The 24,474-nt window shown below is 40.2% G+C and overlaps 2 protein-coding genes and 1 long non-coding RNA gene across 3 annotated transcripts in view; 1 reads left to right on the top strand and 2 right to left on the bottom strand.

Annotated features, from left to right (window-relative positions):
- Positions 1–1,698: 1,698 nt before the first annotated feature.
- Positions 1,699–13,396, bottom strand: LOC117832787 (heme-binding protein 1-like). The gene is made up of 4 exons (XM_034712061.1): positions 13,107–13,396; positions 5,470–5,608; positions 3,997–4,177; positions 1,699–2,464 (listed from the first exon to the last, which is right to left on the bottom strand). The coding sequence occupies exons 1-4, from the start codon at positions 13,182–13,184 to the stop codon at positions 2,287–2,289; spliced, it is 576 nt and encodes a 191-aa protein (XP_034567952.1). The 5' UTR covers positions 13,185–13,396; the 3' UTR covers positions 1,699–2,286.
- Positions 13,397–17,325: 3,929 nt separating this feature from the next.
- Positions 17,326–21,167, bottom strand: fmc1 (formation of mitochondrial complex V assembly factor 1 homolog). The gene is made up of 2 exons (XM_034712228.1): positions 20,938–21,167; positions 17,326–17,927 (listed from the first exon to the last, which is right to left on the bottom strand). Exons 1-2 carry the CDS (start codon positions 21,064–21,066, stop codon positions 17,724–17,726), a joined length of 333 nt encoding a protein of 110 aa, XP_034568119.1. The 5' UTR covers positions 21,067–21,167; the 3' UTR covers positions 17,326–17,723.
- A 189-nt stretch (positions 21,168–21,356) lies between these two features.
- The window catches only part of LOC117832907, a 22,004-nt gene continuing 18,886 nt past the window's right edge, over positions 21,357–24,474 (top strand). The window contains exon 1 of the long non-coding RNA XR_004635282.1: positions 21,357–21,569. This is a non-coding gene — a long non-coding RNA (uncharacterized LOC117832907). The remainder of the gene's footprint in view (positions 21,570–24,474) is intronic.

Here is a 24,474-nt window from a genome sequence, read left to right as displayed (position 1 = left end):
TTACAGTGAAACTGAGACTCAGCAGGAACTTGTGAACGGGTGCTACTCAGGGGGGTGTAATGGACTAGAAAAGCCTTCATGTTGCTGTCCTAAGAGTATTTTTTGGGCTTTATTGGAAAGGAAAGCTTGAGAGGAAGACAGGGAATGTGAGGAGAGAGAAAGCATGACTTACTAAATCATGTCAGGACCAGGAATCGATCCTATGACCTTTACAACAAGGAATGAAGTCTCTGTTTGGGCACTTGCTCCATCATCTGAGCTAAACAAGCGCTCCATATTTGTTATTTCAGCACTTTCTTCTCCAGGTCACGGAGGTCGACCTGTAGTTTGCATTGATTAAGTCATGCATGTGGTTTTTGATGTGACTCTGGGTATATTTCTGGTTCTGTTGATCGTCTTTCCTTTGCTCAGTTCCTCAGGACTCTCGCGGTAGTTCAGCTGGAGTGTATTTTACATAACCAGACTCGTCCTGTCACTAACTGCTCCCCAAAATAAAAGAAGAAGACAACCAGTGAGTCACACTCTTCCTGAATAATATATTTATTATGTTATGAAACACTATCAAAGCTGAACATTGTATTCACTCTTCTTATCACAGATCATCACACTGTACAGATACATCTCATGGAACAGCCCGGAGACTCAGAATAAACAGAGACAGCTTTGTCATGCACTAAAACACGAAACATCCACCACACACAAACAGACCCACGTGTGACCACAGAGTTCACGACACGTACAGCTAGCTAAGTTCCAACCACAGCGTTCCACCGATTAATTGATACAGACAAGATCTACTTTATGGCTCAGCTCCTGTTTCTGTCCTGGTCCTCGGTGCGGGGGAAAGGAAGTGTGCGTTTACTACCGTGTTCCTAAAGTCCATCCAACGTTTCCCTGCAGCCGTCGCTTTAATGTAAACTAGATTAAAAACATCACAAGCCCTACGGTGTGTTCGTACAGGGACTGTATCATCAACAACTCTGAGTCTGAGTCCAAGTCATCAGTGCTCGGGTCCAAGCTGAGTCAGAAGTCTTAGAAATCAGGACTCACAGCTGAGTCCTGGTTTGAAGTCCTACAACACTGTTAAAGACATATTACAGTTTAATCAGTGAGTTACTTTGATAACAGCTGGTCTAAAGGTAGTTTAGGATCTAGAGTCTCTTCCAGGTGAAATCTGTCTGACTGTATGTGAGGCTGGTTCTGCACTTTGCTCTTAAGTCTAACGGTCAGTGTAGCTACTGTTCGTGAAACCAGCAGGGCCCGGCTGTTCAGACGGTCCACCTTTTGGAAATCCAGGATCAGGATATCAGGCTTTGAGGATTAAGATAAAACTGGATTGGTTTAAAGATGACCAAATCTAGATGTTCTATGAAGAGGAGTATATACTTTGTCCACAGGGGGCGCCTAAATCAACACTACTAAAACATCGTCAAATTATTCTTTAATTTTAGATAATATAAATAATGTAAATAATTAATGACAATGTAACAATTAAATACATTAATTCAATAATTTAATTAGAATTTATGTAACTTGATTTCATTTTATTATTTTTTATTAATATATTAGCCTTAATTTTTAAAAAATAATAAAAAAAAAATGTAATCAAATTGTTTGATTTAATTTAAATTTGTATTCTTAATTATTCAATTTAAATGTATTTTTGATAATTCTTGAAAGTTTTTTTTTTTTGCCCTATTTAGGTAGAAACATTCTTTCTTTTCAAACATAATGCCAATTTTAATTACTAACACAGGGTAGGGATGCAACAATCTAAGAGACACATTTAAAATAAATGTCTTGGGTGTCAACATCACTGCAAAAGAAATGTTCTAATTGACCTTGCCATATTTTATGAAGCTAAACACACCAAGAAACAGACGGCTCACACACTCACACTCGACTCATCCCCTTCCCTCTTTGGGTTAGAATCATGTGTAACTTGATTTCTGCACAGTTGGACTAATATCCAAAGTTTTAACATCACAAACTGGAGGTTTTATCAGGATAAGAAAGATCTTTGAATCACATTTTGTTTTCCTTTATTTCATTTAAGCATCTTATTTTAATTATTTAATCTTATCAGTGTACTTTAGAACAGCTGGGCCCTGAGATGAGATGGGTAAAGGCAACATGGGTAATCTCTATCTGTCTGTTTGGGTTCAAAGGTCATTAACTCACCATCCTGCTCTCACCATTAAAGAACTGTTAGAGCTACAGGATCGTCAGAACTGAAAGGTCGAGTAAATATTCAGCATGATGACTTCGATCTGATTGGGCGTCCCTCTACGGCTCTTCCTGTAGAAACCACACCTCGTTGCGGCGTCCGTAAGGCTTGAGTGGTGGGTCGTAGCTGCAGCAGAAGTACTGCTTGCGTTGAAATGGCGCCGTCTCTCCGAGGGTGCGTGTCAAACGCAGGGCCTCGGCCCGGAACTCGCTTTCTGCCGCGAAGCCTCCGAACTGCCTGAGAAGGAAAGAGAAACACAGAGAGTTTAAATATGACTCTAAGGAATCTCTGATGCTGACAAGAACCTCTACAACACTGAAGTAGGGAATTAAAATAAATAAAAAATAAATGAAATAAAATGAATGAATGAATAAATACATAAATAAATAAATCAAATAAATAAAAAATAAGAAATGAAACAAATAAATGAATGAATGAATGAATGAATGAATAACTTAAATAAATTAAATAAATAAATAAATAAATAAATAAATGAAATAAATGAAATAAAATAAATGAATGAATGAATAAATAAATAAATTAATTAATTAATAAATCCATAAATAAATAAAGTAAATAAAATAAATAATACAAAATAAAAATAAAATAATAAATATAAATAAATGAATGAATAAGTACATAAATAAATAAATCAAATAAATAAAAAATAGAAAATGAAACAAATAAATGAATGAATGAATAAATGAATAAATTAAATAAATTAAATAAATGAATACATAAATAAATAAATGAAATAAATGAAATAAATGAAATAAATGAAATAAATGAAATAAAATAAATGAATGAATGAATGAATAAATAAATAAATAAATAAATAAATAAATCAATAAATAAATAAAGTAAATAAAATAAATAATACAAAATAAAAATAAAATAATAAATATAAATAAATGAATGAATGAATGAATACATAAATAAATGAATAAATTAAGTAAAGAAAAGTAAAGTAAATTAAAAATAAATGAATAAATAAAAAACAAATAAAACAAATAAAATAAATAAAATAAGTGAAATAAATGAAATAGATGAAATAAATGAAAAAATAAAATAAATGAATGAATGAATAAATAAAGTAAAGTAAAGGAAAGAAATAAAAAATAAAAAATAAAAAATAAAATAAAATAAGTGAAATAAATGAAATAAATGAATGAATAAGTAAAGTAAGTGAATAAATAAATAAATATATAAATGAATGAATGAAGTAAAGTAAAGTAAAGTAAAGTAAAGTAAATAAATAAATAAATAAATAAATAAATAAATAAATAAATAAATAAATAATATCCTGAACTTCATGCATAACACAGTCTGGAAAAATACTCCAATCTTTTTTAAAGAAAAGCTGGTGTACATAGGTTCGTGCCACAAGCATACTACGTGTCATGTGAGTCTGGAGCATGTCTGACATGTAAATATGTTTGTTGAGTTCATCACTTCCAGCTGCTGAACTGTGCTTATACTCTCTAACTGATATTAAAAAGAGACTCAAAGGGCACGCATGCACAGTGATATTCAACCAACGTGCTCCAGTAAGGTCAAGTTAACCTGCCTCAGGACCTGCTCTACCCAAACAGCCCTCCAGGTAACTTAACATAATAACTCAGGCCTCTATAAATAGCAGCGCTGCCTGTGCTTTCAGGTCAGGTGGAGTAATGTCAGCAAAATGGTAACTAGCGCTGAGAGACTTAAAAACACATCCATGATTCTCTGCTACACACGGCATCTTTAGAGACACTCTAAGTGGAACCTACAGAGCGTAGACGGTCATGCCGGGCCGCTCCTCCACCTTGATGGCCTCGTCGGTTGGAGCTGGGGGGCTTTGCTGGTAGGCGGTGGGGATGCGGATGCTGACTATCAAGCGGCGAGACAGAACCCCGTCGTTCCGGGGGTACACGGTGATGATGATGGGCGCTGCTGTGCCCATGGCTTCACCTGCAGACGAGGTGGAGTTTAAAAAAGGGAGAGAGCATGACACAGTTTAGGGTTTAGGGTTCATATCACGATCATGAGAATAACAACATAATACTCCACACTCTGCAGATCAGGACCTTAATCTAGCATCCTATTAATAGAGACCAAATTAAATGATGTTTCTGCACCGAGGCCTCGTTTGCAGATTGCACTTGGAGTCGCCTCAGGGTCGTGTTTTTCAGACGGAACGGGAGGGAATCATGACCTCAAACAACACGAGCGTCTGCACATTTTTCAGCACCATCAGGCTGTTTATTCCAGATCAGGATGTGCTTAAAAAATGAAACATATGTCGCTGCCATCTTTTGTTTTTTTTTATTACATCGCTTTAGAGAAGCCTACGAGGGGAAAGCTTTTTAATTAAGAATCATCTGAGGAGATAAACAAGGTGCATGAATTTAAAAAAGTAGAGCCAGCACCGGGCCACGACCACAGAGGCTGATTTAAAAACACAGGAGGAATAATAATAAAGGTTATCACCACTCAGAGTGAGGGAGGTATTATATTTGAATCATGCATTAACTGCAGAGGAGCTGCAGCTCATTAGACACTAAGAGTGAGAGTTTAAAACATGAGTCCACAGTTCAGCCCTCAAGGTCCAAAAGAAAAAAGTGGCAGGTGCAAAGCTGTGGGTACAGATCTGCAAGTCCTCAGAGATCACAAAGTCCCTCACATGGATTATAATTCTGTATGCACAGATTATATTCTGTATGCACAGATTATATTCTGTATGCACGGACTAGCACTTGGCGTTTGATGGGGCTTCGTAGTGAATCAACAACTCTTCTTTGACCTTTGTTTGCTCCTGTGAGGAACTCCTTATTTATGTTGTCTTTGGCGCCCCCTGTGGACAAAGCAGTATCTCTTATCTCTGCGTATTTGTGCATTATTTATTTTTTATTAACCTTTACTTGACCAGGAATAATCCCATTAAGATACAGCATCTTTAACAACTATATCTCAAATAATATAACCCATCTTGGACTATGCTGATGTTGTCTATCAGTGCATGTCAGACACTCACCTCAAGCCTCTCAGTACTGTTTTTAATTCTCTTTGTCACTTTGTTTTACGGTGTCCATACCCAACACACCATGGCCTCATGTTTGAAGCACTTAACCTGCTTCGTCCTAAAATAAGAAGACACTTTCACTGACTTCAGTTTGTTTTTAAATGTATTCATATTAACTGTCCGCCCTATCTGAAAGAGTTCCAGGTTCAATGCAACTTTAGCTGATCCAGTAAGAGCTCACCTTGTTCGTTGCTCCCTCCGATGTACATGAGCAGCTTCCTCACCAGCTCTCCCGTCACTTGGTCAAAGGATCTCCCCTCAGAGGAGACTGTAGCGTATTTGGCAGCATCATACCTCCGCACCTCGAAGCTGACTCCATCCTGGGGGGAGGAAGAGGAATCAGAGGGGGTGGGGGATGAGGGTGAGGGGTGAAAGCATCAGCAGGCCAACCAAGGCTACACATCAGGACATGCACAAATGCTCACAAATGCAGACATTGCTCTTATGCACATACACAGACATGCACGCACGCACACACACGCACACACACACACACACACACACACACACACACACACACACACACACACACACACTCGTCCTGAGGATGGGAGATGGAAGCGGAGATGTTGAGTTCAGATATGATTCACCTCTCACACACTGATGTTGATTATCTGCTCCCCAGGGACAAAATCCTTCAGCCAGCGGGGTTTACACTTGGAGGGGTTCTTTCTCTCTGTGCATGTGTGTGTGTGTGTGTGTGTGTGTGTGTGTGTGTGTGAAACTGATGTGGGCAGCCAAATAATAAGATGCAGATGAAGCATATTTACACTGATCTGATTTAATTTCTTCTTCTGTGCTGCAGTGTGCAGTCAGCCTACAGAAAATAATGGGCAAGAGATGTACGGTCTTACATAACCACACACAGTCAAAAGACAAACACACACACACACACACACACACTGTCTCACACACACACACACACAGCTCGCCCCCACCCCCAGACACACAGCAGTGTTGATATGATGCAACAGTTTTGCATTAAACATGATAAAGTGGTGCTAATGTGAAGCTCAGTCAGTCGGCTGTGCAGAGCGATGCCTTTAAAAGCTTTGAAGGATTCTGGTCCCTGCAGAAAAGTGTGCTGCAGGTTTTTAGAAACAGCTTCTGGTTTCATTAATGTGCCTAAATCTGTGAGGTGTTTTATGGTGTGCAGCTCTTTGTGTGACTGTAAGAGGTTTCTAATCACTGAAATCAAATGCCTTTGTGTTTGTTTATCAAGGATACACTGGAAGCTGCTGTAAAGTTTATCTGTTTGCAGACGATGTGGTGTTTTATATCTGAGACCAGCCATAAAGACATACTTCCCTCTGCACATCCTCATGTTTGCATCAGCTTGTAGCTGTATATATGTTTCATGTTCCCTTGAGGCATCTCTTTGTTTATAATTGTGTTACTTTGGTCTTTTTAGCCTGTTTCACACTGTTATCTCTGAAGCTGCTTTAAAGTTTACAGATGATCCTTTTGCAGACGATGTGGTGTTTCATATGTGAGAGAATCATAGACTGTATAAATAATGGACGTAGTATCCGTGACATCACCCATCTGTTCCTGAGCGCTGTCTTGAAGCCAATTGGTGGCGGCAGCCATATTGGAAATGCAGAACTCAACCAGGCAGAGTGTGACGAAAAGGGGCGGAGTTTGAGCCTCCTAGCCAACAGCTGTGTGTTCCTGACCGGGAGTCAAGTCAGTCATGTCCTTATTTGGGCAAAAACTCGTAATCTTAATTTCTTCTGAACCATGGCGTTAAAAATAAATCCCCCCCCCCCTCACAGTGTGTGCCGATAGAGAGATTAGCTATCCAGACTACACTGGTCTTTTGTACCAGGCTGTAAACTTCTTTATTTCTGCTGTAAAGATCGTCTTTTTCCCATTCATGTGTATGTGACTTCCTGTACTCCCGGAGCCAGCGTCAAGTGGATCCTCGATGAACTGCAGTTTTTAGCACTTCCGCATTGGACTCATATTTTTTAAGACCGGAGGTTGCCGCTTGGCCAATCCTCATGTTTGCATCAGCTTGTAGCTGTAGGACTGTTTTATGTTCCCTGAAGGCATCTCTTTGTATATAAACTTGTTACTTCATTAGTTTTAACCTGCTGTAAAGTTTACAGATGATCCTTTTGCAGACGATGTGATGTTTTATATGTGAGACAAGCAAAAAACCTACCATCAGGGCATACTTTCCTCTGCACATTCTCATGTTTACATAGGATAGTCCCTGTATGTATGTTTTATGTTCCCTGAAGGCATCTCTTTGTATATAAACTTGTTACTTTGGTCTTTTTTTTTTGCCTGTTTCTAACTGACATCTTTGAAGCTGCTGTAAAAATGACCGTTTATCTGTTTGCAGACAATGTGGTGTTTCATATGTGAGACGAGCCATAAAAAATGACAACATTTATGGCATTCTTACCTCTACATATTCTCACGTTTGCATAAAGTTGTAGCTGTAGGTATATTTTATAGTCCCTTAAGGCAACCAAAATCTATAATGTAGTGCAAAGTGTCATCTCTTTGTATATAATTTGTACAGTGTTTTTTTTTAACCTGTCTGTAAATGTCCTTTTTACAGATGATCCTTTTGCAGACGATGTGATGTTTTACATGTGAGACAAGCAAAAAACCTACCATCAGGGCTTCCTCTGCACATTCTCATGTTTACATATGATAGTCCCTGTATGTATGTTTTATGTTCCCTTCAGGCATCTCTTTGTTTATAAACTTGTAACTTTTAGTCTTTTAAGTCTGTTTCTAAATGTCATCTCTGTGTGTTTTCCATGTCATGTTTATCACTGATCTTCTGGAAGCTGCTGTAAAGTTTACGCTTGATCGTTTTGCAGATGATGTGATGTTTTATACGTGAGACCTGCTGCAAAAACACCACCATCAGGGCTTCCTCTGCACATCCTCATTTAAGCATGTTCATATCCTGTAAGCACGTTTTCTGTCCCCTGCAGCAGGGGTTCTCAAAGTGGCGTCCACGAACCATAGCGAGGGGGTCCGTGAAATAATTATAATACATTTCTAATAAATTATAAAATTGTGCTGTGTCATTAAAAACAGCATGTGTACAGATGAGGACCATTTGCGCCAATGAAACCAGCATATTGTGCCCATAGAGCAAGGAATACAGTACATCCGCCAGAAAACACAGATGGTGAACCTGACCACGACTTCAGAGAAGCGCAGAAGGCTTCTTATTTAGTGGCTTGAAGGGATATGTGAGTCTTGCTACTAGGGGTGAGCCTGACTAAGGATCTGCTTAGTGGAATCTGATTCATCAGATTTTGCCCGTAGTGGATGAATAGTGGAATGTTTGTTGTTTTTCCTTATTGACCCAAAGTCTGCATGATGGTGACCGCATGACAATATTACACATAACCCTTTACAATGAAGAGACTCAGAGCTTAAAGTCAAAGGGACAACAGAATATTAGAAGCATAAAACTTTGATTTTTTAAATCTATATTACAAAAACAACGAGGTGATGAAGGAGAGAAAACTCAAATAAGACCACCATCAGTTAAACATGGAACAACGCTCCACTATAGAATAAGGAATCAGGAGATATTTAAACAGTGTTCACACAGCAGAGAGCAGCACTGCAGAGGGTAGTTTGTCCAACTTAAGACTAAACATGTTTATAATGTTCAAAATCAGACCTGAACCAGCTAAAGGGTTTTTAAATCTCTTAACAGAACCTTTTACAACAGTCTTTCATCTCGTCTTTGTCCGCTTGAGTCTTTTCAAACTGTACGTGAGGAACACCATCGTGTGTACGGGCAGAAGTGCGCTCCTGTCTTTGTTGACTGTAAATCCTGTCTTTGAGAATATCCTCTCTGATGGCGTGGAGGTGGATGGGATGCTGTGGATTGTTTTTGAGGCTTCAGACAGCTTTGGGGTATCCCTCCTGGTTCTTTTGGCCCCCGTACAGTTTTTGTGTGGTCCGGTAATCCTTGATCTCACAGCCCTCTTCATGAAGCTGCTCCTCATCTTCATCACTAGTTTTTTAGGATCAACTGAAGTTTTATTTCCTGACATTTTGAGCTGCCATGAACGTAGAAAGATTTAAAGACCAGCTGAGGAACGTCTGCTCCACAGGTCCTGCTAAATGGGAGAGTCCACCTTTAATTACCAGGGGAGATTTAATTACCCCTTTAAGGAGATTTAACACTTCAAGAGCTGTTCTCAGAATTACATTCAATAAGTTTATATTTATATAAAAATAGGATATGAGACACTATTTTACAGGAAACAGGAATATAATGTAAAATTAGACATTGAGCACCCCCATGGTTTGAATGGAATGATCCACGTTTCATATGCAAATATTCAACTATGAGATTGGCAGTCGACTAAGACTCGTTAGAACCAATCGTCCAATATTCAACTATTTGGGGTCACCCCTACTTGCTACTGTTAATTTTCTGAAAGCTTTTAAGATCAATCACTTGAAAAGTCTAAATGCTGTCATGTTGAGTCCACAAGGAATGAAATGACCCTCTGTTTTAAAGGATACAAGTGGGATTTACTTGATTCAAATTGAAGTGTTATCTGTTTATCACCATGGTACAGGTCTGAAGGATTTACATTGATACGTTTTACAATACAAATAGTTAAAAGGGGAACTAAGAGTGCAAATGGTAGTAAGCTTAATCTGTGTTATAATTATGAGGGGGTCATTCTCACCTGTAAGGGGTCCCTGGCCCCAAAAAGTTTAAGAACCCTGCCTTAAAGGACACTCAAACTCAAACTAGGAAGAGGGAGCACATTTCTCCAGTGTTAGCTTCTCTACACTGACTCCCAATAAAATGTAGAATAGAATTTAAAATCCTTCTTTTAACCTACAAAGCCTTTAAAAATCAGACACCCTCGTATCTTAAAGAGCTCATAGTGCCCTGTTACCCCTCTAGAACTCTACGCTCCCAACATGCAGGCTTGCTAGTTATACCTAAAATCTCTAAAAGTAGTATGGGAGGTAGAGCCTTCAGTTATCAGGCCACTCTCCTTTGGAATCATGTACCAGTCAGCGTCCGGGAGGCAGACACCCTCTCCACTTTTAAGAGTAGGCTTCAAACTTTCCTTTTTGATTAAGCTTATAGTTAGAGCTGGATCAGGCTTGGACCAGCTTTTGTCATGCTGCTATAGGCTTAGACTGCTGGGGGAACTGGCACACCGACACACTGGGATCCTAGCTCACCCCCTTCCCCCCAACCCCTTCATCACTTACTTTAACTCTGCCTGTCCCATTAAAGTTACTAACCATAGACCTTTCTGGAGTCCCTGAGCTCCCTTGTCTCGTAGGTTCCTCTGAGCTGCCGTAGACGTCCTCCTGCTGCGGACGATCTGGACTCCAGCTGATACAGACGTGCTGGACTCCAGCGGCAACAGCTTCTACGACTCGTCTCATCACTATCACTTCTCTCTCTTACTCCCCTCTATCTGTCTTTACAGACCCAACTCAGTCGAGGCATGATGGCTGTCTAACATGAGTCTGGTCCTGCTGGAGGTTTCTGCCTGTTAAAGGAAGTTTGTCCACTCTGCTGTAACTAGCTAAATACTGTGATGTGCAATGCTCATGGTGGATTAAGGTGGGGTCAGACTGAGTCTTACCCTGTCTTGGTGTTGGGTCTCTGTTCATAATTTGACATAGAGTGGTCTAGACCTGCTCTGTTTGTAAAAGCGTCCTGAGATAACGTTTGTTGTGATTTGGTGCTATACAAATAAAGATTGATTGATTGATTGATTGATCAAACCTGAAAACATCATGTAAAAGATGTAAAAAGAGAAGTTTGAACGTCTTCATGTTGCTGTATTTGTGTCATTAGCATCCACCTACTCTGAACCCACCCCGCAGGAAGCCCAAATTTAACTAAGCAGCATGTTATTATGAAGCTTTAACTTCTGACAGGTGCCCTCGTTCCTGCGCAGTAATTACTGCAGCTCTGCTCTGCTCTGCGCGGCCTGTCTGTGAGACCGTCATTAACATTGTTTCCTGGTGACAAACCAAGGAGCAGAGCCTGACTCCGGCTAAGTAGTGCAATTAATTTGTCTTCAGTGTGTGTGTGTGTGTGTGTGTGTGTGTGTGTGTGTGTGTGTGTTTATCTGCTGTCTTATACCAGCTTACACAGTTATAATTACTCTGGGTCTGAACGGAGCACGCAGAAGGTATTATCAACACACCGAGCGCTAAATTGTCGAGTCACTTCAAGATGATCTTCTTTCAAACCTCTGATTGAACTCCTCCTCTGTGCTGCTGCTCCTACAGATGTCATACTGAAGGTGTGTGTGTGTGTGTGTGTGTGTGTGTGTGTGTGTGTGTGTGTCCTGCTCACACAGCCCCTCTGTATTGTGTGTCAGTTTTAATTAACAGTGTAAGGTGTCAGATTCAGGCGGACGCTCCTCGGATCAGGTGACGAGCTCTGGTTTCAATACCTGACATTTAGACTGGGTCAGACGGGCCCGGAGATTTGAAGACCGCTGAGCTCTGACCTTTAGAGGAAGTTAAGTGGACATAAAGGTGACAACATGCTGCAATTGGATTAGTTAACTAAGTGATTGTTCCCTCATTGTTGGTTTTGGTGGACTTGTGAGCAGATTGGACTTCAGTGTAAACCTTTTCTATCAGAGTTTTGCAGCAAAAGCTGGATTTTTTTTTGAGTATTTCTAAATGAAATCATTCAAATACAGATATTCTACACATGCAGCTGGTTCAAGTAATCCCTCTTTAAAGTAATCCCTTCATAAAAAGATGCTGAAGTGCAGGTAAAGAGTAGATTTGTCATCCTGTGCCTGTGTTGGTCAGCGTGGGTCATTTGATTCTGGTGTGTTAGGCTGTAAACCCTCGTCCTCTCGATCAGTCTGTCTTTGTGTTCCTGTCAGATGTTGAGCTGCTATCAGACACAAAAGCCCCTCAACACAAACACCAAATGTGACAACACATGGCAGCTCTACAGCAGAGCACTGTGGGGCAGCGGGGCGCAGAGGGAAGACCCCTCCAAAGGGCTGTTTGGCAGAGCTTCAGCGAACAACACATCACTGAGTTTAGAGCGAGCTCTCCAAAGTGTTCAGACTTTAATAATGTCAAACATGTTTAAAGTTAATCAGATCAACAGGAGGGGAGAGGAGGGGGGAGAGAGAGAGAGAGAGAGAGAGAGAGAGAGCGTGACGCCAGCTTACTGACACTGTCCTCCTCCTCCTAATGATCCCTGTATCAGTGTACACATCCAACCCATGGATGAGCTCATGGGTCAGGCCTGATCCGCATCCTCTTCCAGGGCAGCCTGACCTCTGTGGTTTCACTCACACACACACAGGAACCTCCTTCTCCTCACTGAGGAGCTTCTACAATGTCAGGATGGAAAAAAGCTTCTTTACACACACCAATAAATCTGGAACACACACCCTGACTGTAGTAAACTCAGAGTGTGTTGTTGTTGTTATCAGGTGCCAAAGAGCATCACCATCTTTAATCAAGTCTGCTCATTGATTGGCAGAGACCTCTGGCTGATTGCCCCCCTCGGCCTCACACTGAGGCGCAGCAGGAACCCTTATAGGTCACAAGTAATTAACTGTCGGGCTGTCAGTCAAGGTGACAGGGCTGCAGAGAGCAGCAGGAGACACAGAGGAGGCAAAAACTGCAACAACACATCTGAGTGAAAGAGAAGTGTGATTAATGTTCCTGCAAACATTAAGGGACGACTTCACCTTCACTGTCCCGTGCGCAATCATCGCTGCACACGCGCACAAAGCCCCGCAGAGAGCTCGAGAGGAACATTAAAATAAATGAAATCATCAGAGTGATGAAGTTCTGACTTACCTTCGTCTCGCTGCTGAGCAGCTTGTACTCTGTCTCCTCGGTGTTTCCGAAGAGCGAGTTTTTGATCATGCCAAACATGTCGCCTCGGCCGGGTCACCTCTTCTCGTTCGTCTTCCCTGTCCTCCTTTATCTGCTTCCACTGAGCAACTCTCTCTATCACGCTCCCCTTTGTGTGCTCGTCCAACTCTCTGGGCAACCTCAATGAGCGACTGGCAACTTCTGGCACGATCCGGACGCCTCTGCGCGCAAAATACGCGCCTCGTTCCAGAGACTCTCCACAGCAGCTGCGCCTTTCTTCCGAAGACAGAGGTTGGAGGTGCTGACTCCTCGCCCCCCTTTGCCGAACCGAGGGATGAACAAATCAGCCTCCACTCTGAAGGGTGAAGAGTCTCCGCCCTCCTCCTCCTCTGAGTTTCCCTTCCTTCACAGCAGCTGGACGCACACTTATGTCACCACCTTTCACTCACATTTAGGTCCTCTGAAAGTGGGGCATCAGGCTGACAGGAGAGGGCTGATTCTCCACGCTTTATTACCCCCCTACATGAGTTCAGGTTGCACTGACATTAAAAAATCTATGACCTCCAATGAGTAATCCCTGGTATGAGCTGCCCCATGGTCAATGGAAGGTCACTGTTTTCATCTAAACTCTCCACATAGTGTAACCTTCAGACGCACGCAGCTCCAGCTTGGGTTCCCCTCTCAGTGTTTGTCAGGGCAGCCTGCGCCGTGATGCAGAAACCAGAGGAACACATTTACATCCTGCTCTCTGTGCAGCACACATTTTGACACAAGCCGTTGGTTTGTCAGTTTGCATTGGGCTGAGTGTGTGTGTGTGCGTGTGCGTGTGATAGTTTGGGGCAGCAGCATGGGTGCACGTCTTCCTCCCTGTGTCACTGTGAGTTGTTTGCTTTGGGGTGAGTCTATTTAAATTCACACTGAGGGCAGCGTTAGTCAGCTCCGGAGAGTTCAGGGAGGGTTTTATGGAAGCAGGGGACGGATATCATCAGGGCCAGAGGAGCAGATGTAGTGTGTTAGAGAGCTTCACACGGAGGGACATGATTCTGTCTCAGTCACCGCGCTCCTCTTAACAGCATCTCGTTATATAATGTGTGAATTCATTTGAATATGGTCTCCATTACATCCAAGCTTTCCTGTGCAGACACTGAGAAGAGTCCTGCTCCTCCTGCCCTCTGTGTGACATGCCTTGTTGTGATTTGTTGGACTTACATAATGTCACAGTGTTTCACAGAGACAGCATCACTCCGGCCTGAGTTTACCTCTGTGTGCGGCCTCAAGCTGCCTTCAACCCTCCCCTGCAGACACTGATACACAGAAGCAACTCTGCAGCTCTGCAGCTCTGCAGCTCTGCAACTCTGCAGCTCTGCAACTCTGCAGCTCTGCAACTCTGCAGCTCTGCAACTCTGCAGCTCTGCAACTCTGCAGCTCTGCAGCCGGGGTTAAATGTGTTCCAGGAGATGCATTAAAACATGAAAAAGGTCAAAAGGTTTAATGAGTGGGGTCAGAGGAAAGGGACGCCGCACAGGAGAGAATGCAGAGGTGATATCAGTGAGAGGAAAACTGCAAAGAGTCAGAGAAAACTGAGGAAACGGTGACTTCAGGATGAGAAGGCACTCAGCTTATGTGACATGTATGGAGGCCCTGAGCAGACACACTTCCAGACATCTTATTTACTGTTTTCTGGTGATGTTAGTTCCAGTTCTCATCTTGTTTTTCCTCAATACCTCATGATAAGAAAGCTGGTACTCCCTTCATCCTCCTGGGATAAGAACAGAGACGAGGACAGACACCTGATACCTCCTTCTGGGTTCTTCAAACCCTGAACATCAATAACTTTGAGTGTATTGATTCTGCTATCCGATCTTGTGGGTCTTGTGACTCAATGTGGTCTCTCAAATATGACATCACTGATGCACAAACATAAATATGTTGTCTGATTAAGTGAGTTTGCAAAGTTTGGCTTCATTTTACCAAAGCTAATTTCTTGCAAGGTGGTATTTATCTTTATTTATTTAACCAGGAGAGCCTCAGTTGGATGGCAGAGAATTACCTTCAGGTGAATTCAGATAAGACTGAAGTTCTTATCTCAGCTCCTGATCGTGTTGTTCCTGAGGTGAGGAGAAGCCTCGGGTTTTTGTCCTCTGCGGTTAAACCTGCCCTACTCAATCTAGGGGTCCAATTGGACCAGGCCCTTAGCCTGGACCAGCATGTGAATAGTTTGGTATGTTCTTCTTTTTATCACTTAAGAAATATCACCAAACTCAGACCTTTTGTGTCCACAGCTGAGCTGGAAATGATTATACATGCTTTTGTGTCACCTTGCTAGGACTATTGTAATCCTCTCTTTATATGTCTTAGCAATGCTTCCCTGAACTGCATACAAGTGGTCCAACATGCTGCTGCTAAACTGTTGACCAAATCATCGAGGAGATCTCATGTTACACCGATCCTCATTTCTTTGCACTGGCTTCCAGTCAAACGTAGGATCCAGTTTAAAGTTCTTGTTGTTGTGTACAGAGTGCTCAATGGATAGGCTCCAGTCTACATCAGGGAGCTGCTGAAGCCTTATGACTCCAGCAGGACTCTGAGGTCCTCTGATCAGGGTTTACTGGTTGTGCCTCGTACCAGGTTAAAAAAGGGGACTCTGCTTTCCAGGTTGTTGGTCCTAAACTCTGGAACAGTCTCCCTCTGGAACTGAGATCTGTGGACTCTGTGGACATGTTTAAAAAGCAGTTGAAGACCTCTCTGTTTAGACTTGCCTTTGTTTAATCTGTCTGTTTTTTTATGTCATGGTTTTGTATTTGAAATCGCTGTTTTGCCTTTTAATGTTTTTCTATTGTTGTTGTTGTAAAGCACCTTGTGACATCTGTTCTTGAGAGGTGCTCTATAAATAAATCTTACTTACTTACTTACTCAGCAAGAGTAAAAATCTCCTGGCCCAGATCTGCAGCAGCACAACCTCCATGACCGTGCACATCATCCCTGTGCATCACATTAAACTGAAAGCAGTACCTCGACTGACTCAGGTTGAGAACGCTCTCTCTATCTCCCTGGTTTTAACAGACGACATCACATTCCTGAGTCCTCTCTTCTCTCCTCTTTCTTTCTCCATCAGAGCTCCTCGACTTTGGAACAATCTCCCTGAGGAGATAAGGCTCGCTGAGTCAGTGAAATCTTCTCTTCTTGAGTCTTATTTTTTTCATTTTATTTAACAAATTTGAATGTATTTATTTTTTATGTAATTAACTAATTAAAAGTATTTATTTTAATTGTATTTAATGAATTTGAATGTATTTTTTTATTAAATTAATTAAATACATTTATTTTATTTAATTAATTTGAATGTATTTATCTTTTATTTAAGTAATTAATTGAATGTATTCATTTTAATTTTATTTATTTAATTAATCAATTGAACATATTTATTTATATTTTAATTGAATGTATTTATTTGTATTTTATTTAACTAATTTGAATGTATGTATTTTTTATCTAATTAATTAACTAATTAAATGTATTTATTTTCATTTTATTTAATGAATTTGAATGTATTTTTTTATTTAATTAATTAAATACATTTATTTTATTTAATTAATTTGAATGTATTTATCTTTTATTTAAGTACTTAATTTAATGTATTTATTTTCATTTTATTTATTTAATTAATTAATTGAACGTATTTATTTTCATTTAATTTAATTCATAAATTGAATGTATTTATTTGTATTTTATTTCACTAATTTGAATGTATATATTTTTTATCTAATTCGTTAATTATTTAAATGTATTCATTTTCATTTTATTCAATTAATGGAATTTAATTTGTATTTCATTAATTAAATTAATTTTTTTTATTTAAAACATTTATTGAAATTATTTTTATCTAATTAATTAATTAATTGAATGTATTTATTTTCATCTTAAATTAATTACATGTATTTTTTTTAAATATATTTAACTAATTTAAATTTATTTATTTGATAATTTAATGTTTTATTATTTCCTTTTTTATTTATTTATTTATAAAAGTTGTAATTATAAACTCTGGCTGCTGCTGCAGGACGTGGTTCTCCCACCTCATTTTTGTTGGATGTGAATGCAGCATCTTGCCTGTAAACTCATCATAAGATGGATTAGATTTCTAAATGAGACAGACTCAGGATGTGTGAGTAACACCAGGTACTAAAAAAATCCCCAAAACTTAAGAGACAGATTTTAATGGGACAAATAGATGAAACAGAAATGTACGTACAGTCCCTTTAAATGCTTGTTAACAGTTTGGAAGATAACAGATAAATCAGGGTGTGGATGTTACATGTTTGTTATATTTACAGTTTAACAGATAATCATCAGACTACATGTTTCACAGTCACTTTAAACTCTCTCTGATCACATCCTCCTCGTGTTTATTCCCTTAGACTGATAGAGGAACAGAACAGGAAGACAGGAAGTCTCCTCCATCAGTCCATCACGGTGAAACCTCCAAACCTGCCAAATACTTTGCCGTGTGTGTTTCCAGGACCGGATGGATCCGCCACAGAAAAAGTCTTTTCTACAGAGAGTCAACGTGTCCCTCGGATGTCGCACCCTCCCACGTCCTCACTTCTCCCAGCCTTTACCTCCCGGCTGAGTGGGCAGCCTGAGCCCCACCATGCCGGCCGCCTCCTGCGGGCTGCGTTCTCCCTTGCCGTGATAGAGGTTGTGCAGAATCATGTGGTTCCTGGTGGAGGCCAACAAACACAGGTAGGTGTGTGCGTCATGGTGAGCCTCCTGCTGGGCCCGACAGTACCTTTCTCCTGTTACCTGTGAGGAGGAGAGGAGGAGGAGGAACATGAATCATGAATTTACATGATTAGATAACAGCGGTCTGCAGAGAGGAAGGATCTTTCTTCTCTTTGAAGAGATAAAACAAAGTGAACATAAAGAGGAGCTGGAGGTCTGACTGGTGGGACACACAGAGTCCTCCAGGAACGTACCACAACATAAACAAACGTGTGAGGACAGCGGGCTTTTCTGCTCGTAGGTTATTCTTCTACGTCCACACGGACGTCGCCGAGCATCCGTCCGGTCCCTATAGACTTGGACGTATACATTCTCATGCCTCCGGGTGGTTGCAGAGCGGCGACAAACACACACTGACAAGCAAGAGTTGCTCCGAGCTGTTTTGCTTCAGTGACCGCACAAGCATTCAACCACCCTGCCGAGCCACGTCCTCTGAAGCATGAACAATCCCAGCTTTAAGCCTATATGCCCAACAGTCCCCGGCCTTCATCCGAACTGGCAGCTCCACTGTGCGGCGATACAAACAGCCCGCGCTGAGGTGGACACGAGGGTATACACTGATTAATGCTGAGATTTTAATGCACACGCAGTCAGAGATGATTCACTTCACTTTAAATGTTTTCCTCAGACTGATTGGGAGTTTAATTTGGGCTGTCAGTGTTTTCACGTTCATCTAAATGAGATTTAGCCAGATATTAATATGCAATTTTTAAATCTTGGTCAATTTTGTCCGTTTTAGGACTCCGTAGTCACAGCTGCAGTGTCTTCCTGCTTCCTGCTGCAGCTGGGATAGAAACATGACACTTCTGCACGTTCAAACTCCCAGACGGCTCGACTGACGGGTCTGAAGTGATCTGCACTTTGTGTCAAACTGGATTCAAACATCATGAAGTACTTTGAGTTCGAGCTAACCGCTACAGGCTAATCAGACTGTCTCTCCTTGAGTCGACACTTCAGAGTTAGGAGAACTTAACTGATTCTAAGGGACATCGCAGCACTTTAAAATTAAGGATGCACCAATCCTACTTTTTAGATCCCGATACCGATATCGATGCCTGGGCTTTGCTATGTGCCGATACAGATACTAGCCGATCCGATCCTGGTTTTGATTTAACAATCTCTATTCCTTAATGTGAGGATAGAATCATGTTTTGGTGACTTCTTTTTCCTTAATGATTTAAAAACAGTACATTTGACCAATTATAGTAAAAAATATGAACAGAAGTAGTAGCTTAACTTCAAATAAAACCTTGAAAATACTAAATGTAATGAGTTTTCTGTCTTTCTTTGTTTCCAGATGACTCCTAAGTTTAGAGTAAGTGAACAGTTAATGATCTAAAGCATCAGTAGCAGGAGGTTCATTCATAACAGCACAGTAAACACAGACACATGCTCATACAGGTAGGCTCATTTTCTGCAGACCAGCTAAATGAAGCCACATTAAATCACTTAGAGGGACAGTGTGGGTCGAGAGTCTTTGGCACCTATTTTTTGGAGGTCATGGGCTGAAAAGTTTGGGAACCCTTGCTCTAGACCAGTGGTGTCCAAACTTTTTTCAAAGAGGGCCACATATGATGTTGTCAGAATAACTCAGGGCCAGTGGCTCCTACTGAAACTTTGGAATCATAAGTTTTCTATCAAATCTCTTTTTAATAACAATTATTTTAAAAATGTTCTCAATAAAACAATAACTAGGAAGTCCTCAGTTCTCCATAAGCCACGTAAACATTAGCAAACATTATCTTCTTCTGGAGGAAAATGGTCGGGCAATGTGGGAAAAAATATTGTATCATTATTTTCCTATGGCAGGATCATGATCTGGATTTCACCACACTTCTTCTTCATGTTGTTTTTAAGACTTTTCTGACAAGCAGACAACAATTTAAGAACAAAATAATTATTTTCCTGAGTTCTAAACTATTTTTATTCACCAAAATTTTGCCTTTTCTGCACAATTTCATAATTTTGATCTTGTCTTGTGTCCTCTTTTGTGTCAAGAACATTTTCACATCATGATAAAAACATTAATTTGAAAACCTGTCAACTTTAAGAGTTCTTGTGTTTCTTCTTTATTGCCATGTTGCAGAGTTCCAAGTGCATTGGCTTTATACAAGTAGTCCATATGAAGCTTTTTGAGACGTTTCTGGATTGACTTTGGTTTTGTTTGTGCGCTTGAAAGAAACTGCAAATGTACAGATGTTTCAGAATGTGATTAATATCTGTGCTATAAATAACACGTTTTAAGATGGAAGCTTGGGGCCATCAATAAATGGACCTTGGGCCGCAATTGGCCCCCGGGCCGTACTTTGGACACCCCTGCTCTAGACCATAATGGACTGATCCAAACCCAGTATATATTTAGACTTGTCAGGGAGTTTACAGATTTTAAAAACCCAGTTTCAAGCCTGTGAAATATTGATTCCATCAGGTTTCTGTTAAGTTTCACAACAAAGAGTGTGTTTTAGTGAGTCAGAGATTAAAAACAAAGATTAACTAATCATGTGGATGATGGTCTTGTTTGTTATTGTAGGTCATTAAGAGGAAAACTCCTGACAGGAGCTTTAATAAGATAAAATGCATAAAATGCTCTTTAATCATACATTTATATTCATATTATTACAGAGGCTGAATAAACACAAAGTTTAAAACATACCTGATGGTATTTAATGTGATTCAGTTGTGAGGAGTTTCTTATATAAGCTACCTGATGGAGAGAGTCCACTGTTATCTGTGTGCTACAGGTGTTAGCATGTCCTCTGCTTCAGTCACCTTGCCTCACAGAGTCTCTTTAAACACCACACAGCCGGCTGTAACTCCTCTCCTGTGTCCTGACTCACACTCTCTATACTCTCACGTTACTAAATCACTACATATCCCATAATATCCTCACTTTAATAACTAAACACACACACGTTATCCTTCAGGAGTAGCAGGGTTAGCTAGCTCTCCCTGTGCAGTTTGTTATGCTAGTTAGCCACCGCAGCTAACGTTAGCTGAGACCTGAAACCCCAGCCGGAGGTGATAAACTCACCTTGTTCTTCCGGTACTGGTCCAGGACGTAGCTGTAGGCCAGAGACTTTTTGTAACCCGGTCCCTGGACGATCCGCAGCTCCTTCAGGATTCCTCTGCAGACTCGGAGCGGCGATGCTAGCGCGGCCATCTCTGCGCTCTGGGCTCTGTTGGTTGTGACTGTGCAGGCAGGAGCAATCGATCACCGCACAATCGATCACACAACAACACCACACAGCGACCACAGGGGGGCGGTGTGTCATAAGAATACGTTTACAGCCCAGAACGTGCCTTAATATCAGCCTGTTATTAAACATACTTTTGTTTTACATATTTTTAAAACAACAGCAGAAATAAAACCATAAAAAGTCTCTTGAATCATTAAAAAAATATTTAATATTTCATGTGAAAATGTCTGGATCAGAGGATTCAATCAGCAGGAGGGAATCAGGTGTGCACACCTACAGGAAACTGCTTACAACAGCTTGAAGGAGTTTCCTAAAGTGGCTAGAGCAGCGTCAGTCCTCTTTAAATGTTAAAATATCAACCATTCAGTCCACACTTTTTGCATTAACTGATGTTTAAGTTTGTAATTTAACATTTAGTGAGGGTGGTTGGAAGACGCAGGGCAGGAGCAAGCTGAGAGCTCAACAGGTGAGTCACCTTCTGTCTTTGTGAGGGAAGATGAGTGAGTAGTTGTGTCACATTTGTGGTGAAGTGATTTCATTTAGGGAAGAAAGAAAAAGTGCATTTATATTATTTTAGTTTCAGGTTTACAAAGGGAAAAAAGAAATAAAATAAGTTCCAGGCCATTCAATAGTACAAAACTATATATATCATCTACACAGATGAAGGGTTACAAACTCTGGTGTATGAGTTCCATTCTTTCCAGTATTTCACTCATTCATCAGCTCATAGTCTTAACCTTCCTCTTGTGTTACAGTCTCCCCTGATCTGTTTTAGTTTTTAAATGCATAAAAGAACCACATCAATTAGTTCCATTGCATCAGGGCTTTTTGACTTTGTCAGGACCCACTATTTCAACAAAATTAAACTTGCTCTGGTTGAAATTATAACCTTTGTGTTGTTAGGGTCAGTTTTGACCCGGTCATAAAAATAAAATAAAAAAGCATCAATTAGTGCAAAAACTGAAATCCTAAGTGAACTGTCAGTCAACACACTGACAGCCAGCTCATTTCCCAATCATGTGAGCTTTAGGGGATTCTCATTTTGCATTGTTATCCAGTTTACCTGCACAAAAACAAAACAAACAAAGACAAGCATATCAAGACATGTGACGTCAATTTACTGGTTTAATGGTAAGATCTTTTGGAGCTCAGTACCTCATGATGCACATGGAAGGGCAGCTGCTGCACATGTCATCAAAATGACCCCTGGAATCACAAAGTTTGCTGTGACGAGAGTCAGTTGTGTAAAAACACCTGCTATGACAAACCTTGAAGGAAGAAAAGTCCATGGCGACATGTGGAAAGTCATTGATGAGGAACACCTGGATGCTTAATCAATCAATCTTTATTTGTATCGCACCAAATCACAACAAACGTTATCTCAGGACGCTTTTACAAACAGAGCAGGTCTAGACCACTCTATGTCAAATTATGAACAGAGACCCAACACCAAGACAGGATCAGACTCAGTCTGACCCCACCTTAATCCATCATGAGCAATGCACATTGCGGTATTTAGCTAGTTACAGTGGAGAGGACAAACTTCCTTTAACAGGCAGAAACCTCCAGCAGGACCAGACTCATGTTAGACAGCCATCATGCCTCGACTGAGTTGGGTCTGTAAAGACAGATAGAGGGGAGTAAGAGAGAGAGGTGATAGTGATGAGACGAGTAGTAGAAGCTGTTGCCGCTGAAGTCCAGTACGTCCGTATCAGCTGGAGTCGGCAGCTCAGAGGAATCTACGAGACAAGGGAGCTCAGGGACTCCAGAAAGGTCTAAGAAAAGAGAAAAGAGAGGGAGACCAGAAGAAAGAAAAAGAGGAGAATAAATGGTGAAGGAATGATGGAAGGAAAGGACGGGATGAGAAAAGGAGACAGAGAAAGAAAGAAAGAAAGAAAGGAATGAAAGAAAGAAAGGAATGAAAGAAAGAAAGAAGGAAAGGAAGAAAGGAAGGAAGGGATGAAAGAAAGGAATGAAAGGAAAGAAAGAAAGAAAGGAAGGAATGAAAGAAAGAAAAAAGGAAAGGAAGGAAGGAAGGAAGGAAGGAAGGAAGGAAGGGATGAAAGAAAGGAATGAAAGGAATGAAAGGAAAGGAAAAAGAAATGAAAGAAAGAAAGAAAAAGAAAGAAATGAAAGGAAGGAAAGGAAAGAAAGAAAGAAAGGAAGGAATGACAGAAAGAAAGAAGGAAAGGAAGAAAGGAAGGAATGAAAGAAAGAAGGAAAGGAAGAAAGAAGGAAAGGAAGAAAGGAAGAAAGGAAGGAATGAAAGAAAGGAATGAAAGGAAAGGAAAAAGAAATGAAAGAAAAAGAAAGGAATGAAAGGAAAGAAAGAAAGAAAGGAAGGAATGAAAGAAAGAAAGAAGGAAAGGAAGAAAGGAAGGAAGGATGGAAGGAAGGAAGGGATGAAAGAAAGGAATGAAAGGAAAGGAAAAAGAAAGGAATGAAAGGAAAGAAAGAAAGAAAGGAAGGAATGAAAGAAAGAAAGAAGGAAAGGAAGAAAGGAAGGAAGGAAGGAAGGAAGGGATGAAAGAAAGGAATGAAAGGAAAGGAATGAAAGAAATGAAGAAGAAAGAAAAGAAAGGAAGGAAGGAAAGAAAGAAAGAAGGAAGGAAGAAAAGAAAGAAAGAAGGAAAGGAAGAAAGGAAGGAAGGAAGGAAGGAAGGAAGGGATGAAAGAAAGGAATGAAAGGAAAGAAAGAAAGAAGGAAAGAAAGAATGAATGAATGAATGAATAACAGATCCAAAAAAAGGAATCTACAGCAGAGGTCCAGAGGAACCTACGAGACAAGGGAGCTCAGGGACTCCAGAAAGGTCTATGGTTATTAATGATTATTATTTATGGTGATTCTATGGTTAGTAATTAAAGTAATTAAAGTAATTAAAGTAAATATATATGGGTTGAAATTGACCTGTAACACCATAGATGTAACTATAGTTAATAATATTAAAATGAAAAATAAATAAACCAAATTGATTTCAGAGATGTGTTTTAATACCTCTCAGTAATAGTCAGGTAACACAACAACCTTTAATTTATTTATATGATTCTCTTGAGGTTTAATTTACCATGTTTTAAAATGGAAATCGAGGCGTATACTGACAAACAAAAGGCCCAGAGGCCACACCAAAAATATAAAAACCAATATTTTCATGGATAAGATACCTAACAAGGTAACCAAGAGATGAGAAACAATTTGGATGATAGTAAATTGGTTTTAGTGTATTTTATAGCTGATTTAAGACATGGGTCAAAACTGACCTGTTAACACAAGAGATGGTAGCAGAAAGCTAACACAAGAGGAAGGTTAAGAAGAAGGTGAGTTTTTCCATGGAGTATATGTCCTTTACAATTGCAGTCCACTCATCCTTTGT

This window comes from Notolabrus celidotus, chromosome 20, assembly GCF_009762535.1.
Source record: "Notolabrus celidotus isolate fNotCel1 chromosome 20, fNotCel1.pri, whole genome shotgun sequence".
NCBI lineage: Eukaryota > Metazoa > Chordata > Actinopteri > Labriformes > Labridae > Notolabrus > Notolabrus celidotus.
The sequence above is the reverse complement of the archived record's forward strand: the minus strand, read 5'-3'. Positions and strand labels throughout refer to the sequence as shown.

Coding starts and splice junctions, on each gene's coding strand:
- LOC117832787 (XM_034712061.1), bottom strand. CDS start 13,184: ATGTTTGGCATGATCAAAAACTCGCTCTTCGGAAACACCGAGGAGACA. Junction 5,609..13,106: donor TGCTCAGCAGCGAGACGAAG/GTAAGTCAGAAC, acceptor TCCTCCCCCCAG/GATGGAGTCAGCTTCGAGGT. Junction 4,178..5,469: donor CGGAGGGAGCAACGAACAAG/GTGAGCTCTTAC, acceptor CCTCGTCTGCAG/GTGAAGCCATGGGCACAGCA.
- fmc1 (XM_034712228.1), bottom strand. CDS start 21,066: ATGGCCGCGCTAGCATCGCCGCTCCGAGTCTGCAGAGGAATCCTGAAG. Junction 17,928..20,937: donor ACCAGTACCGGAAGAACAAG/GTGAGTTTATCA, acceptor TCCTCCTCACAG/GTAACAGGAGAAAGGTACTG.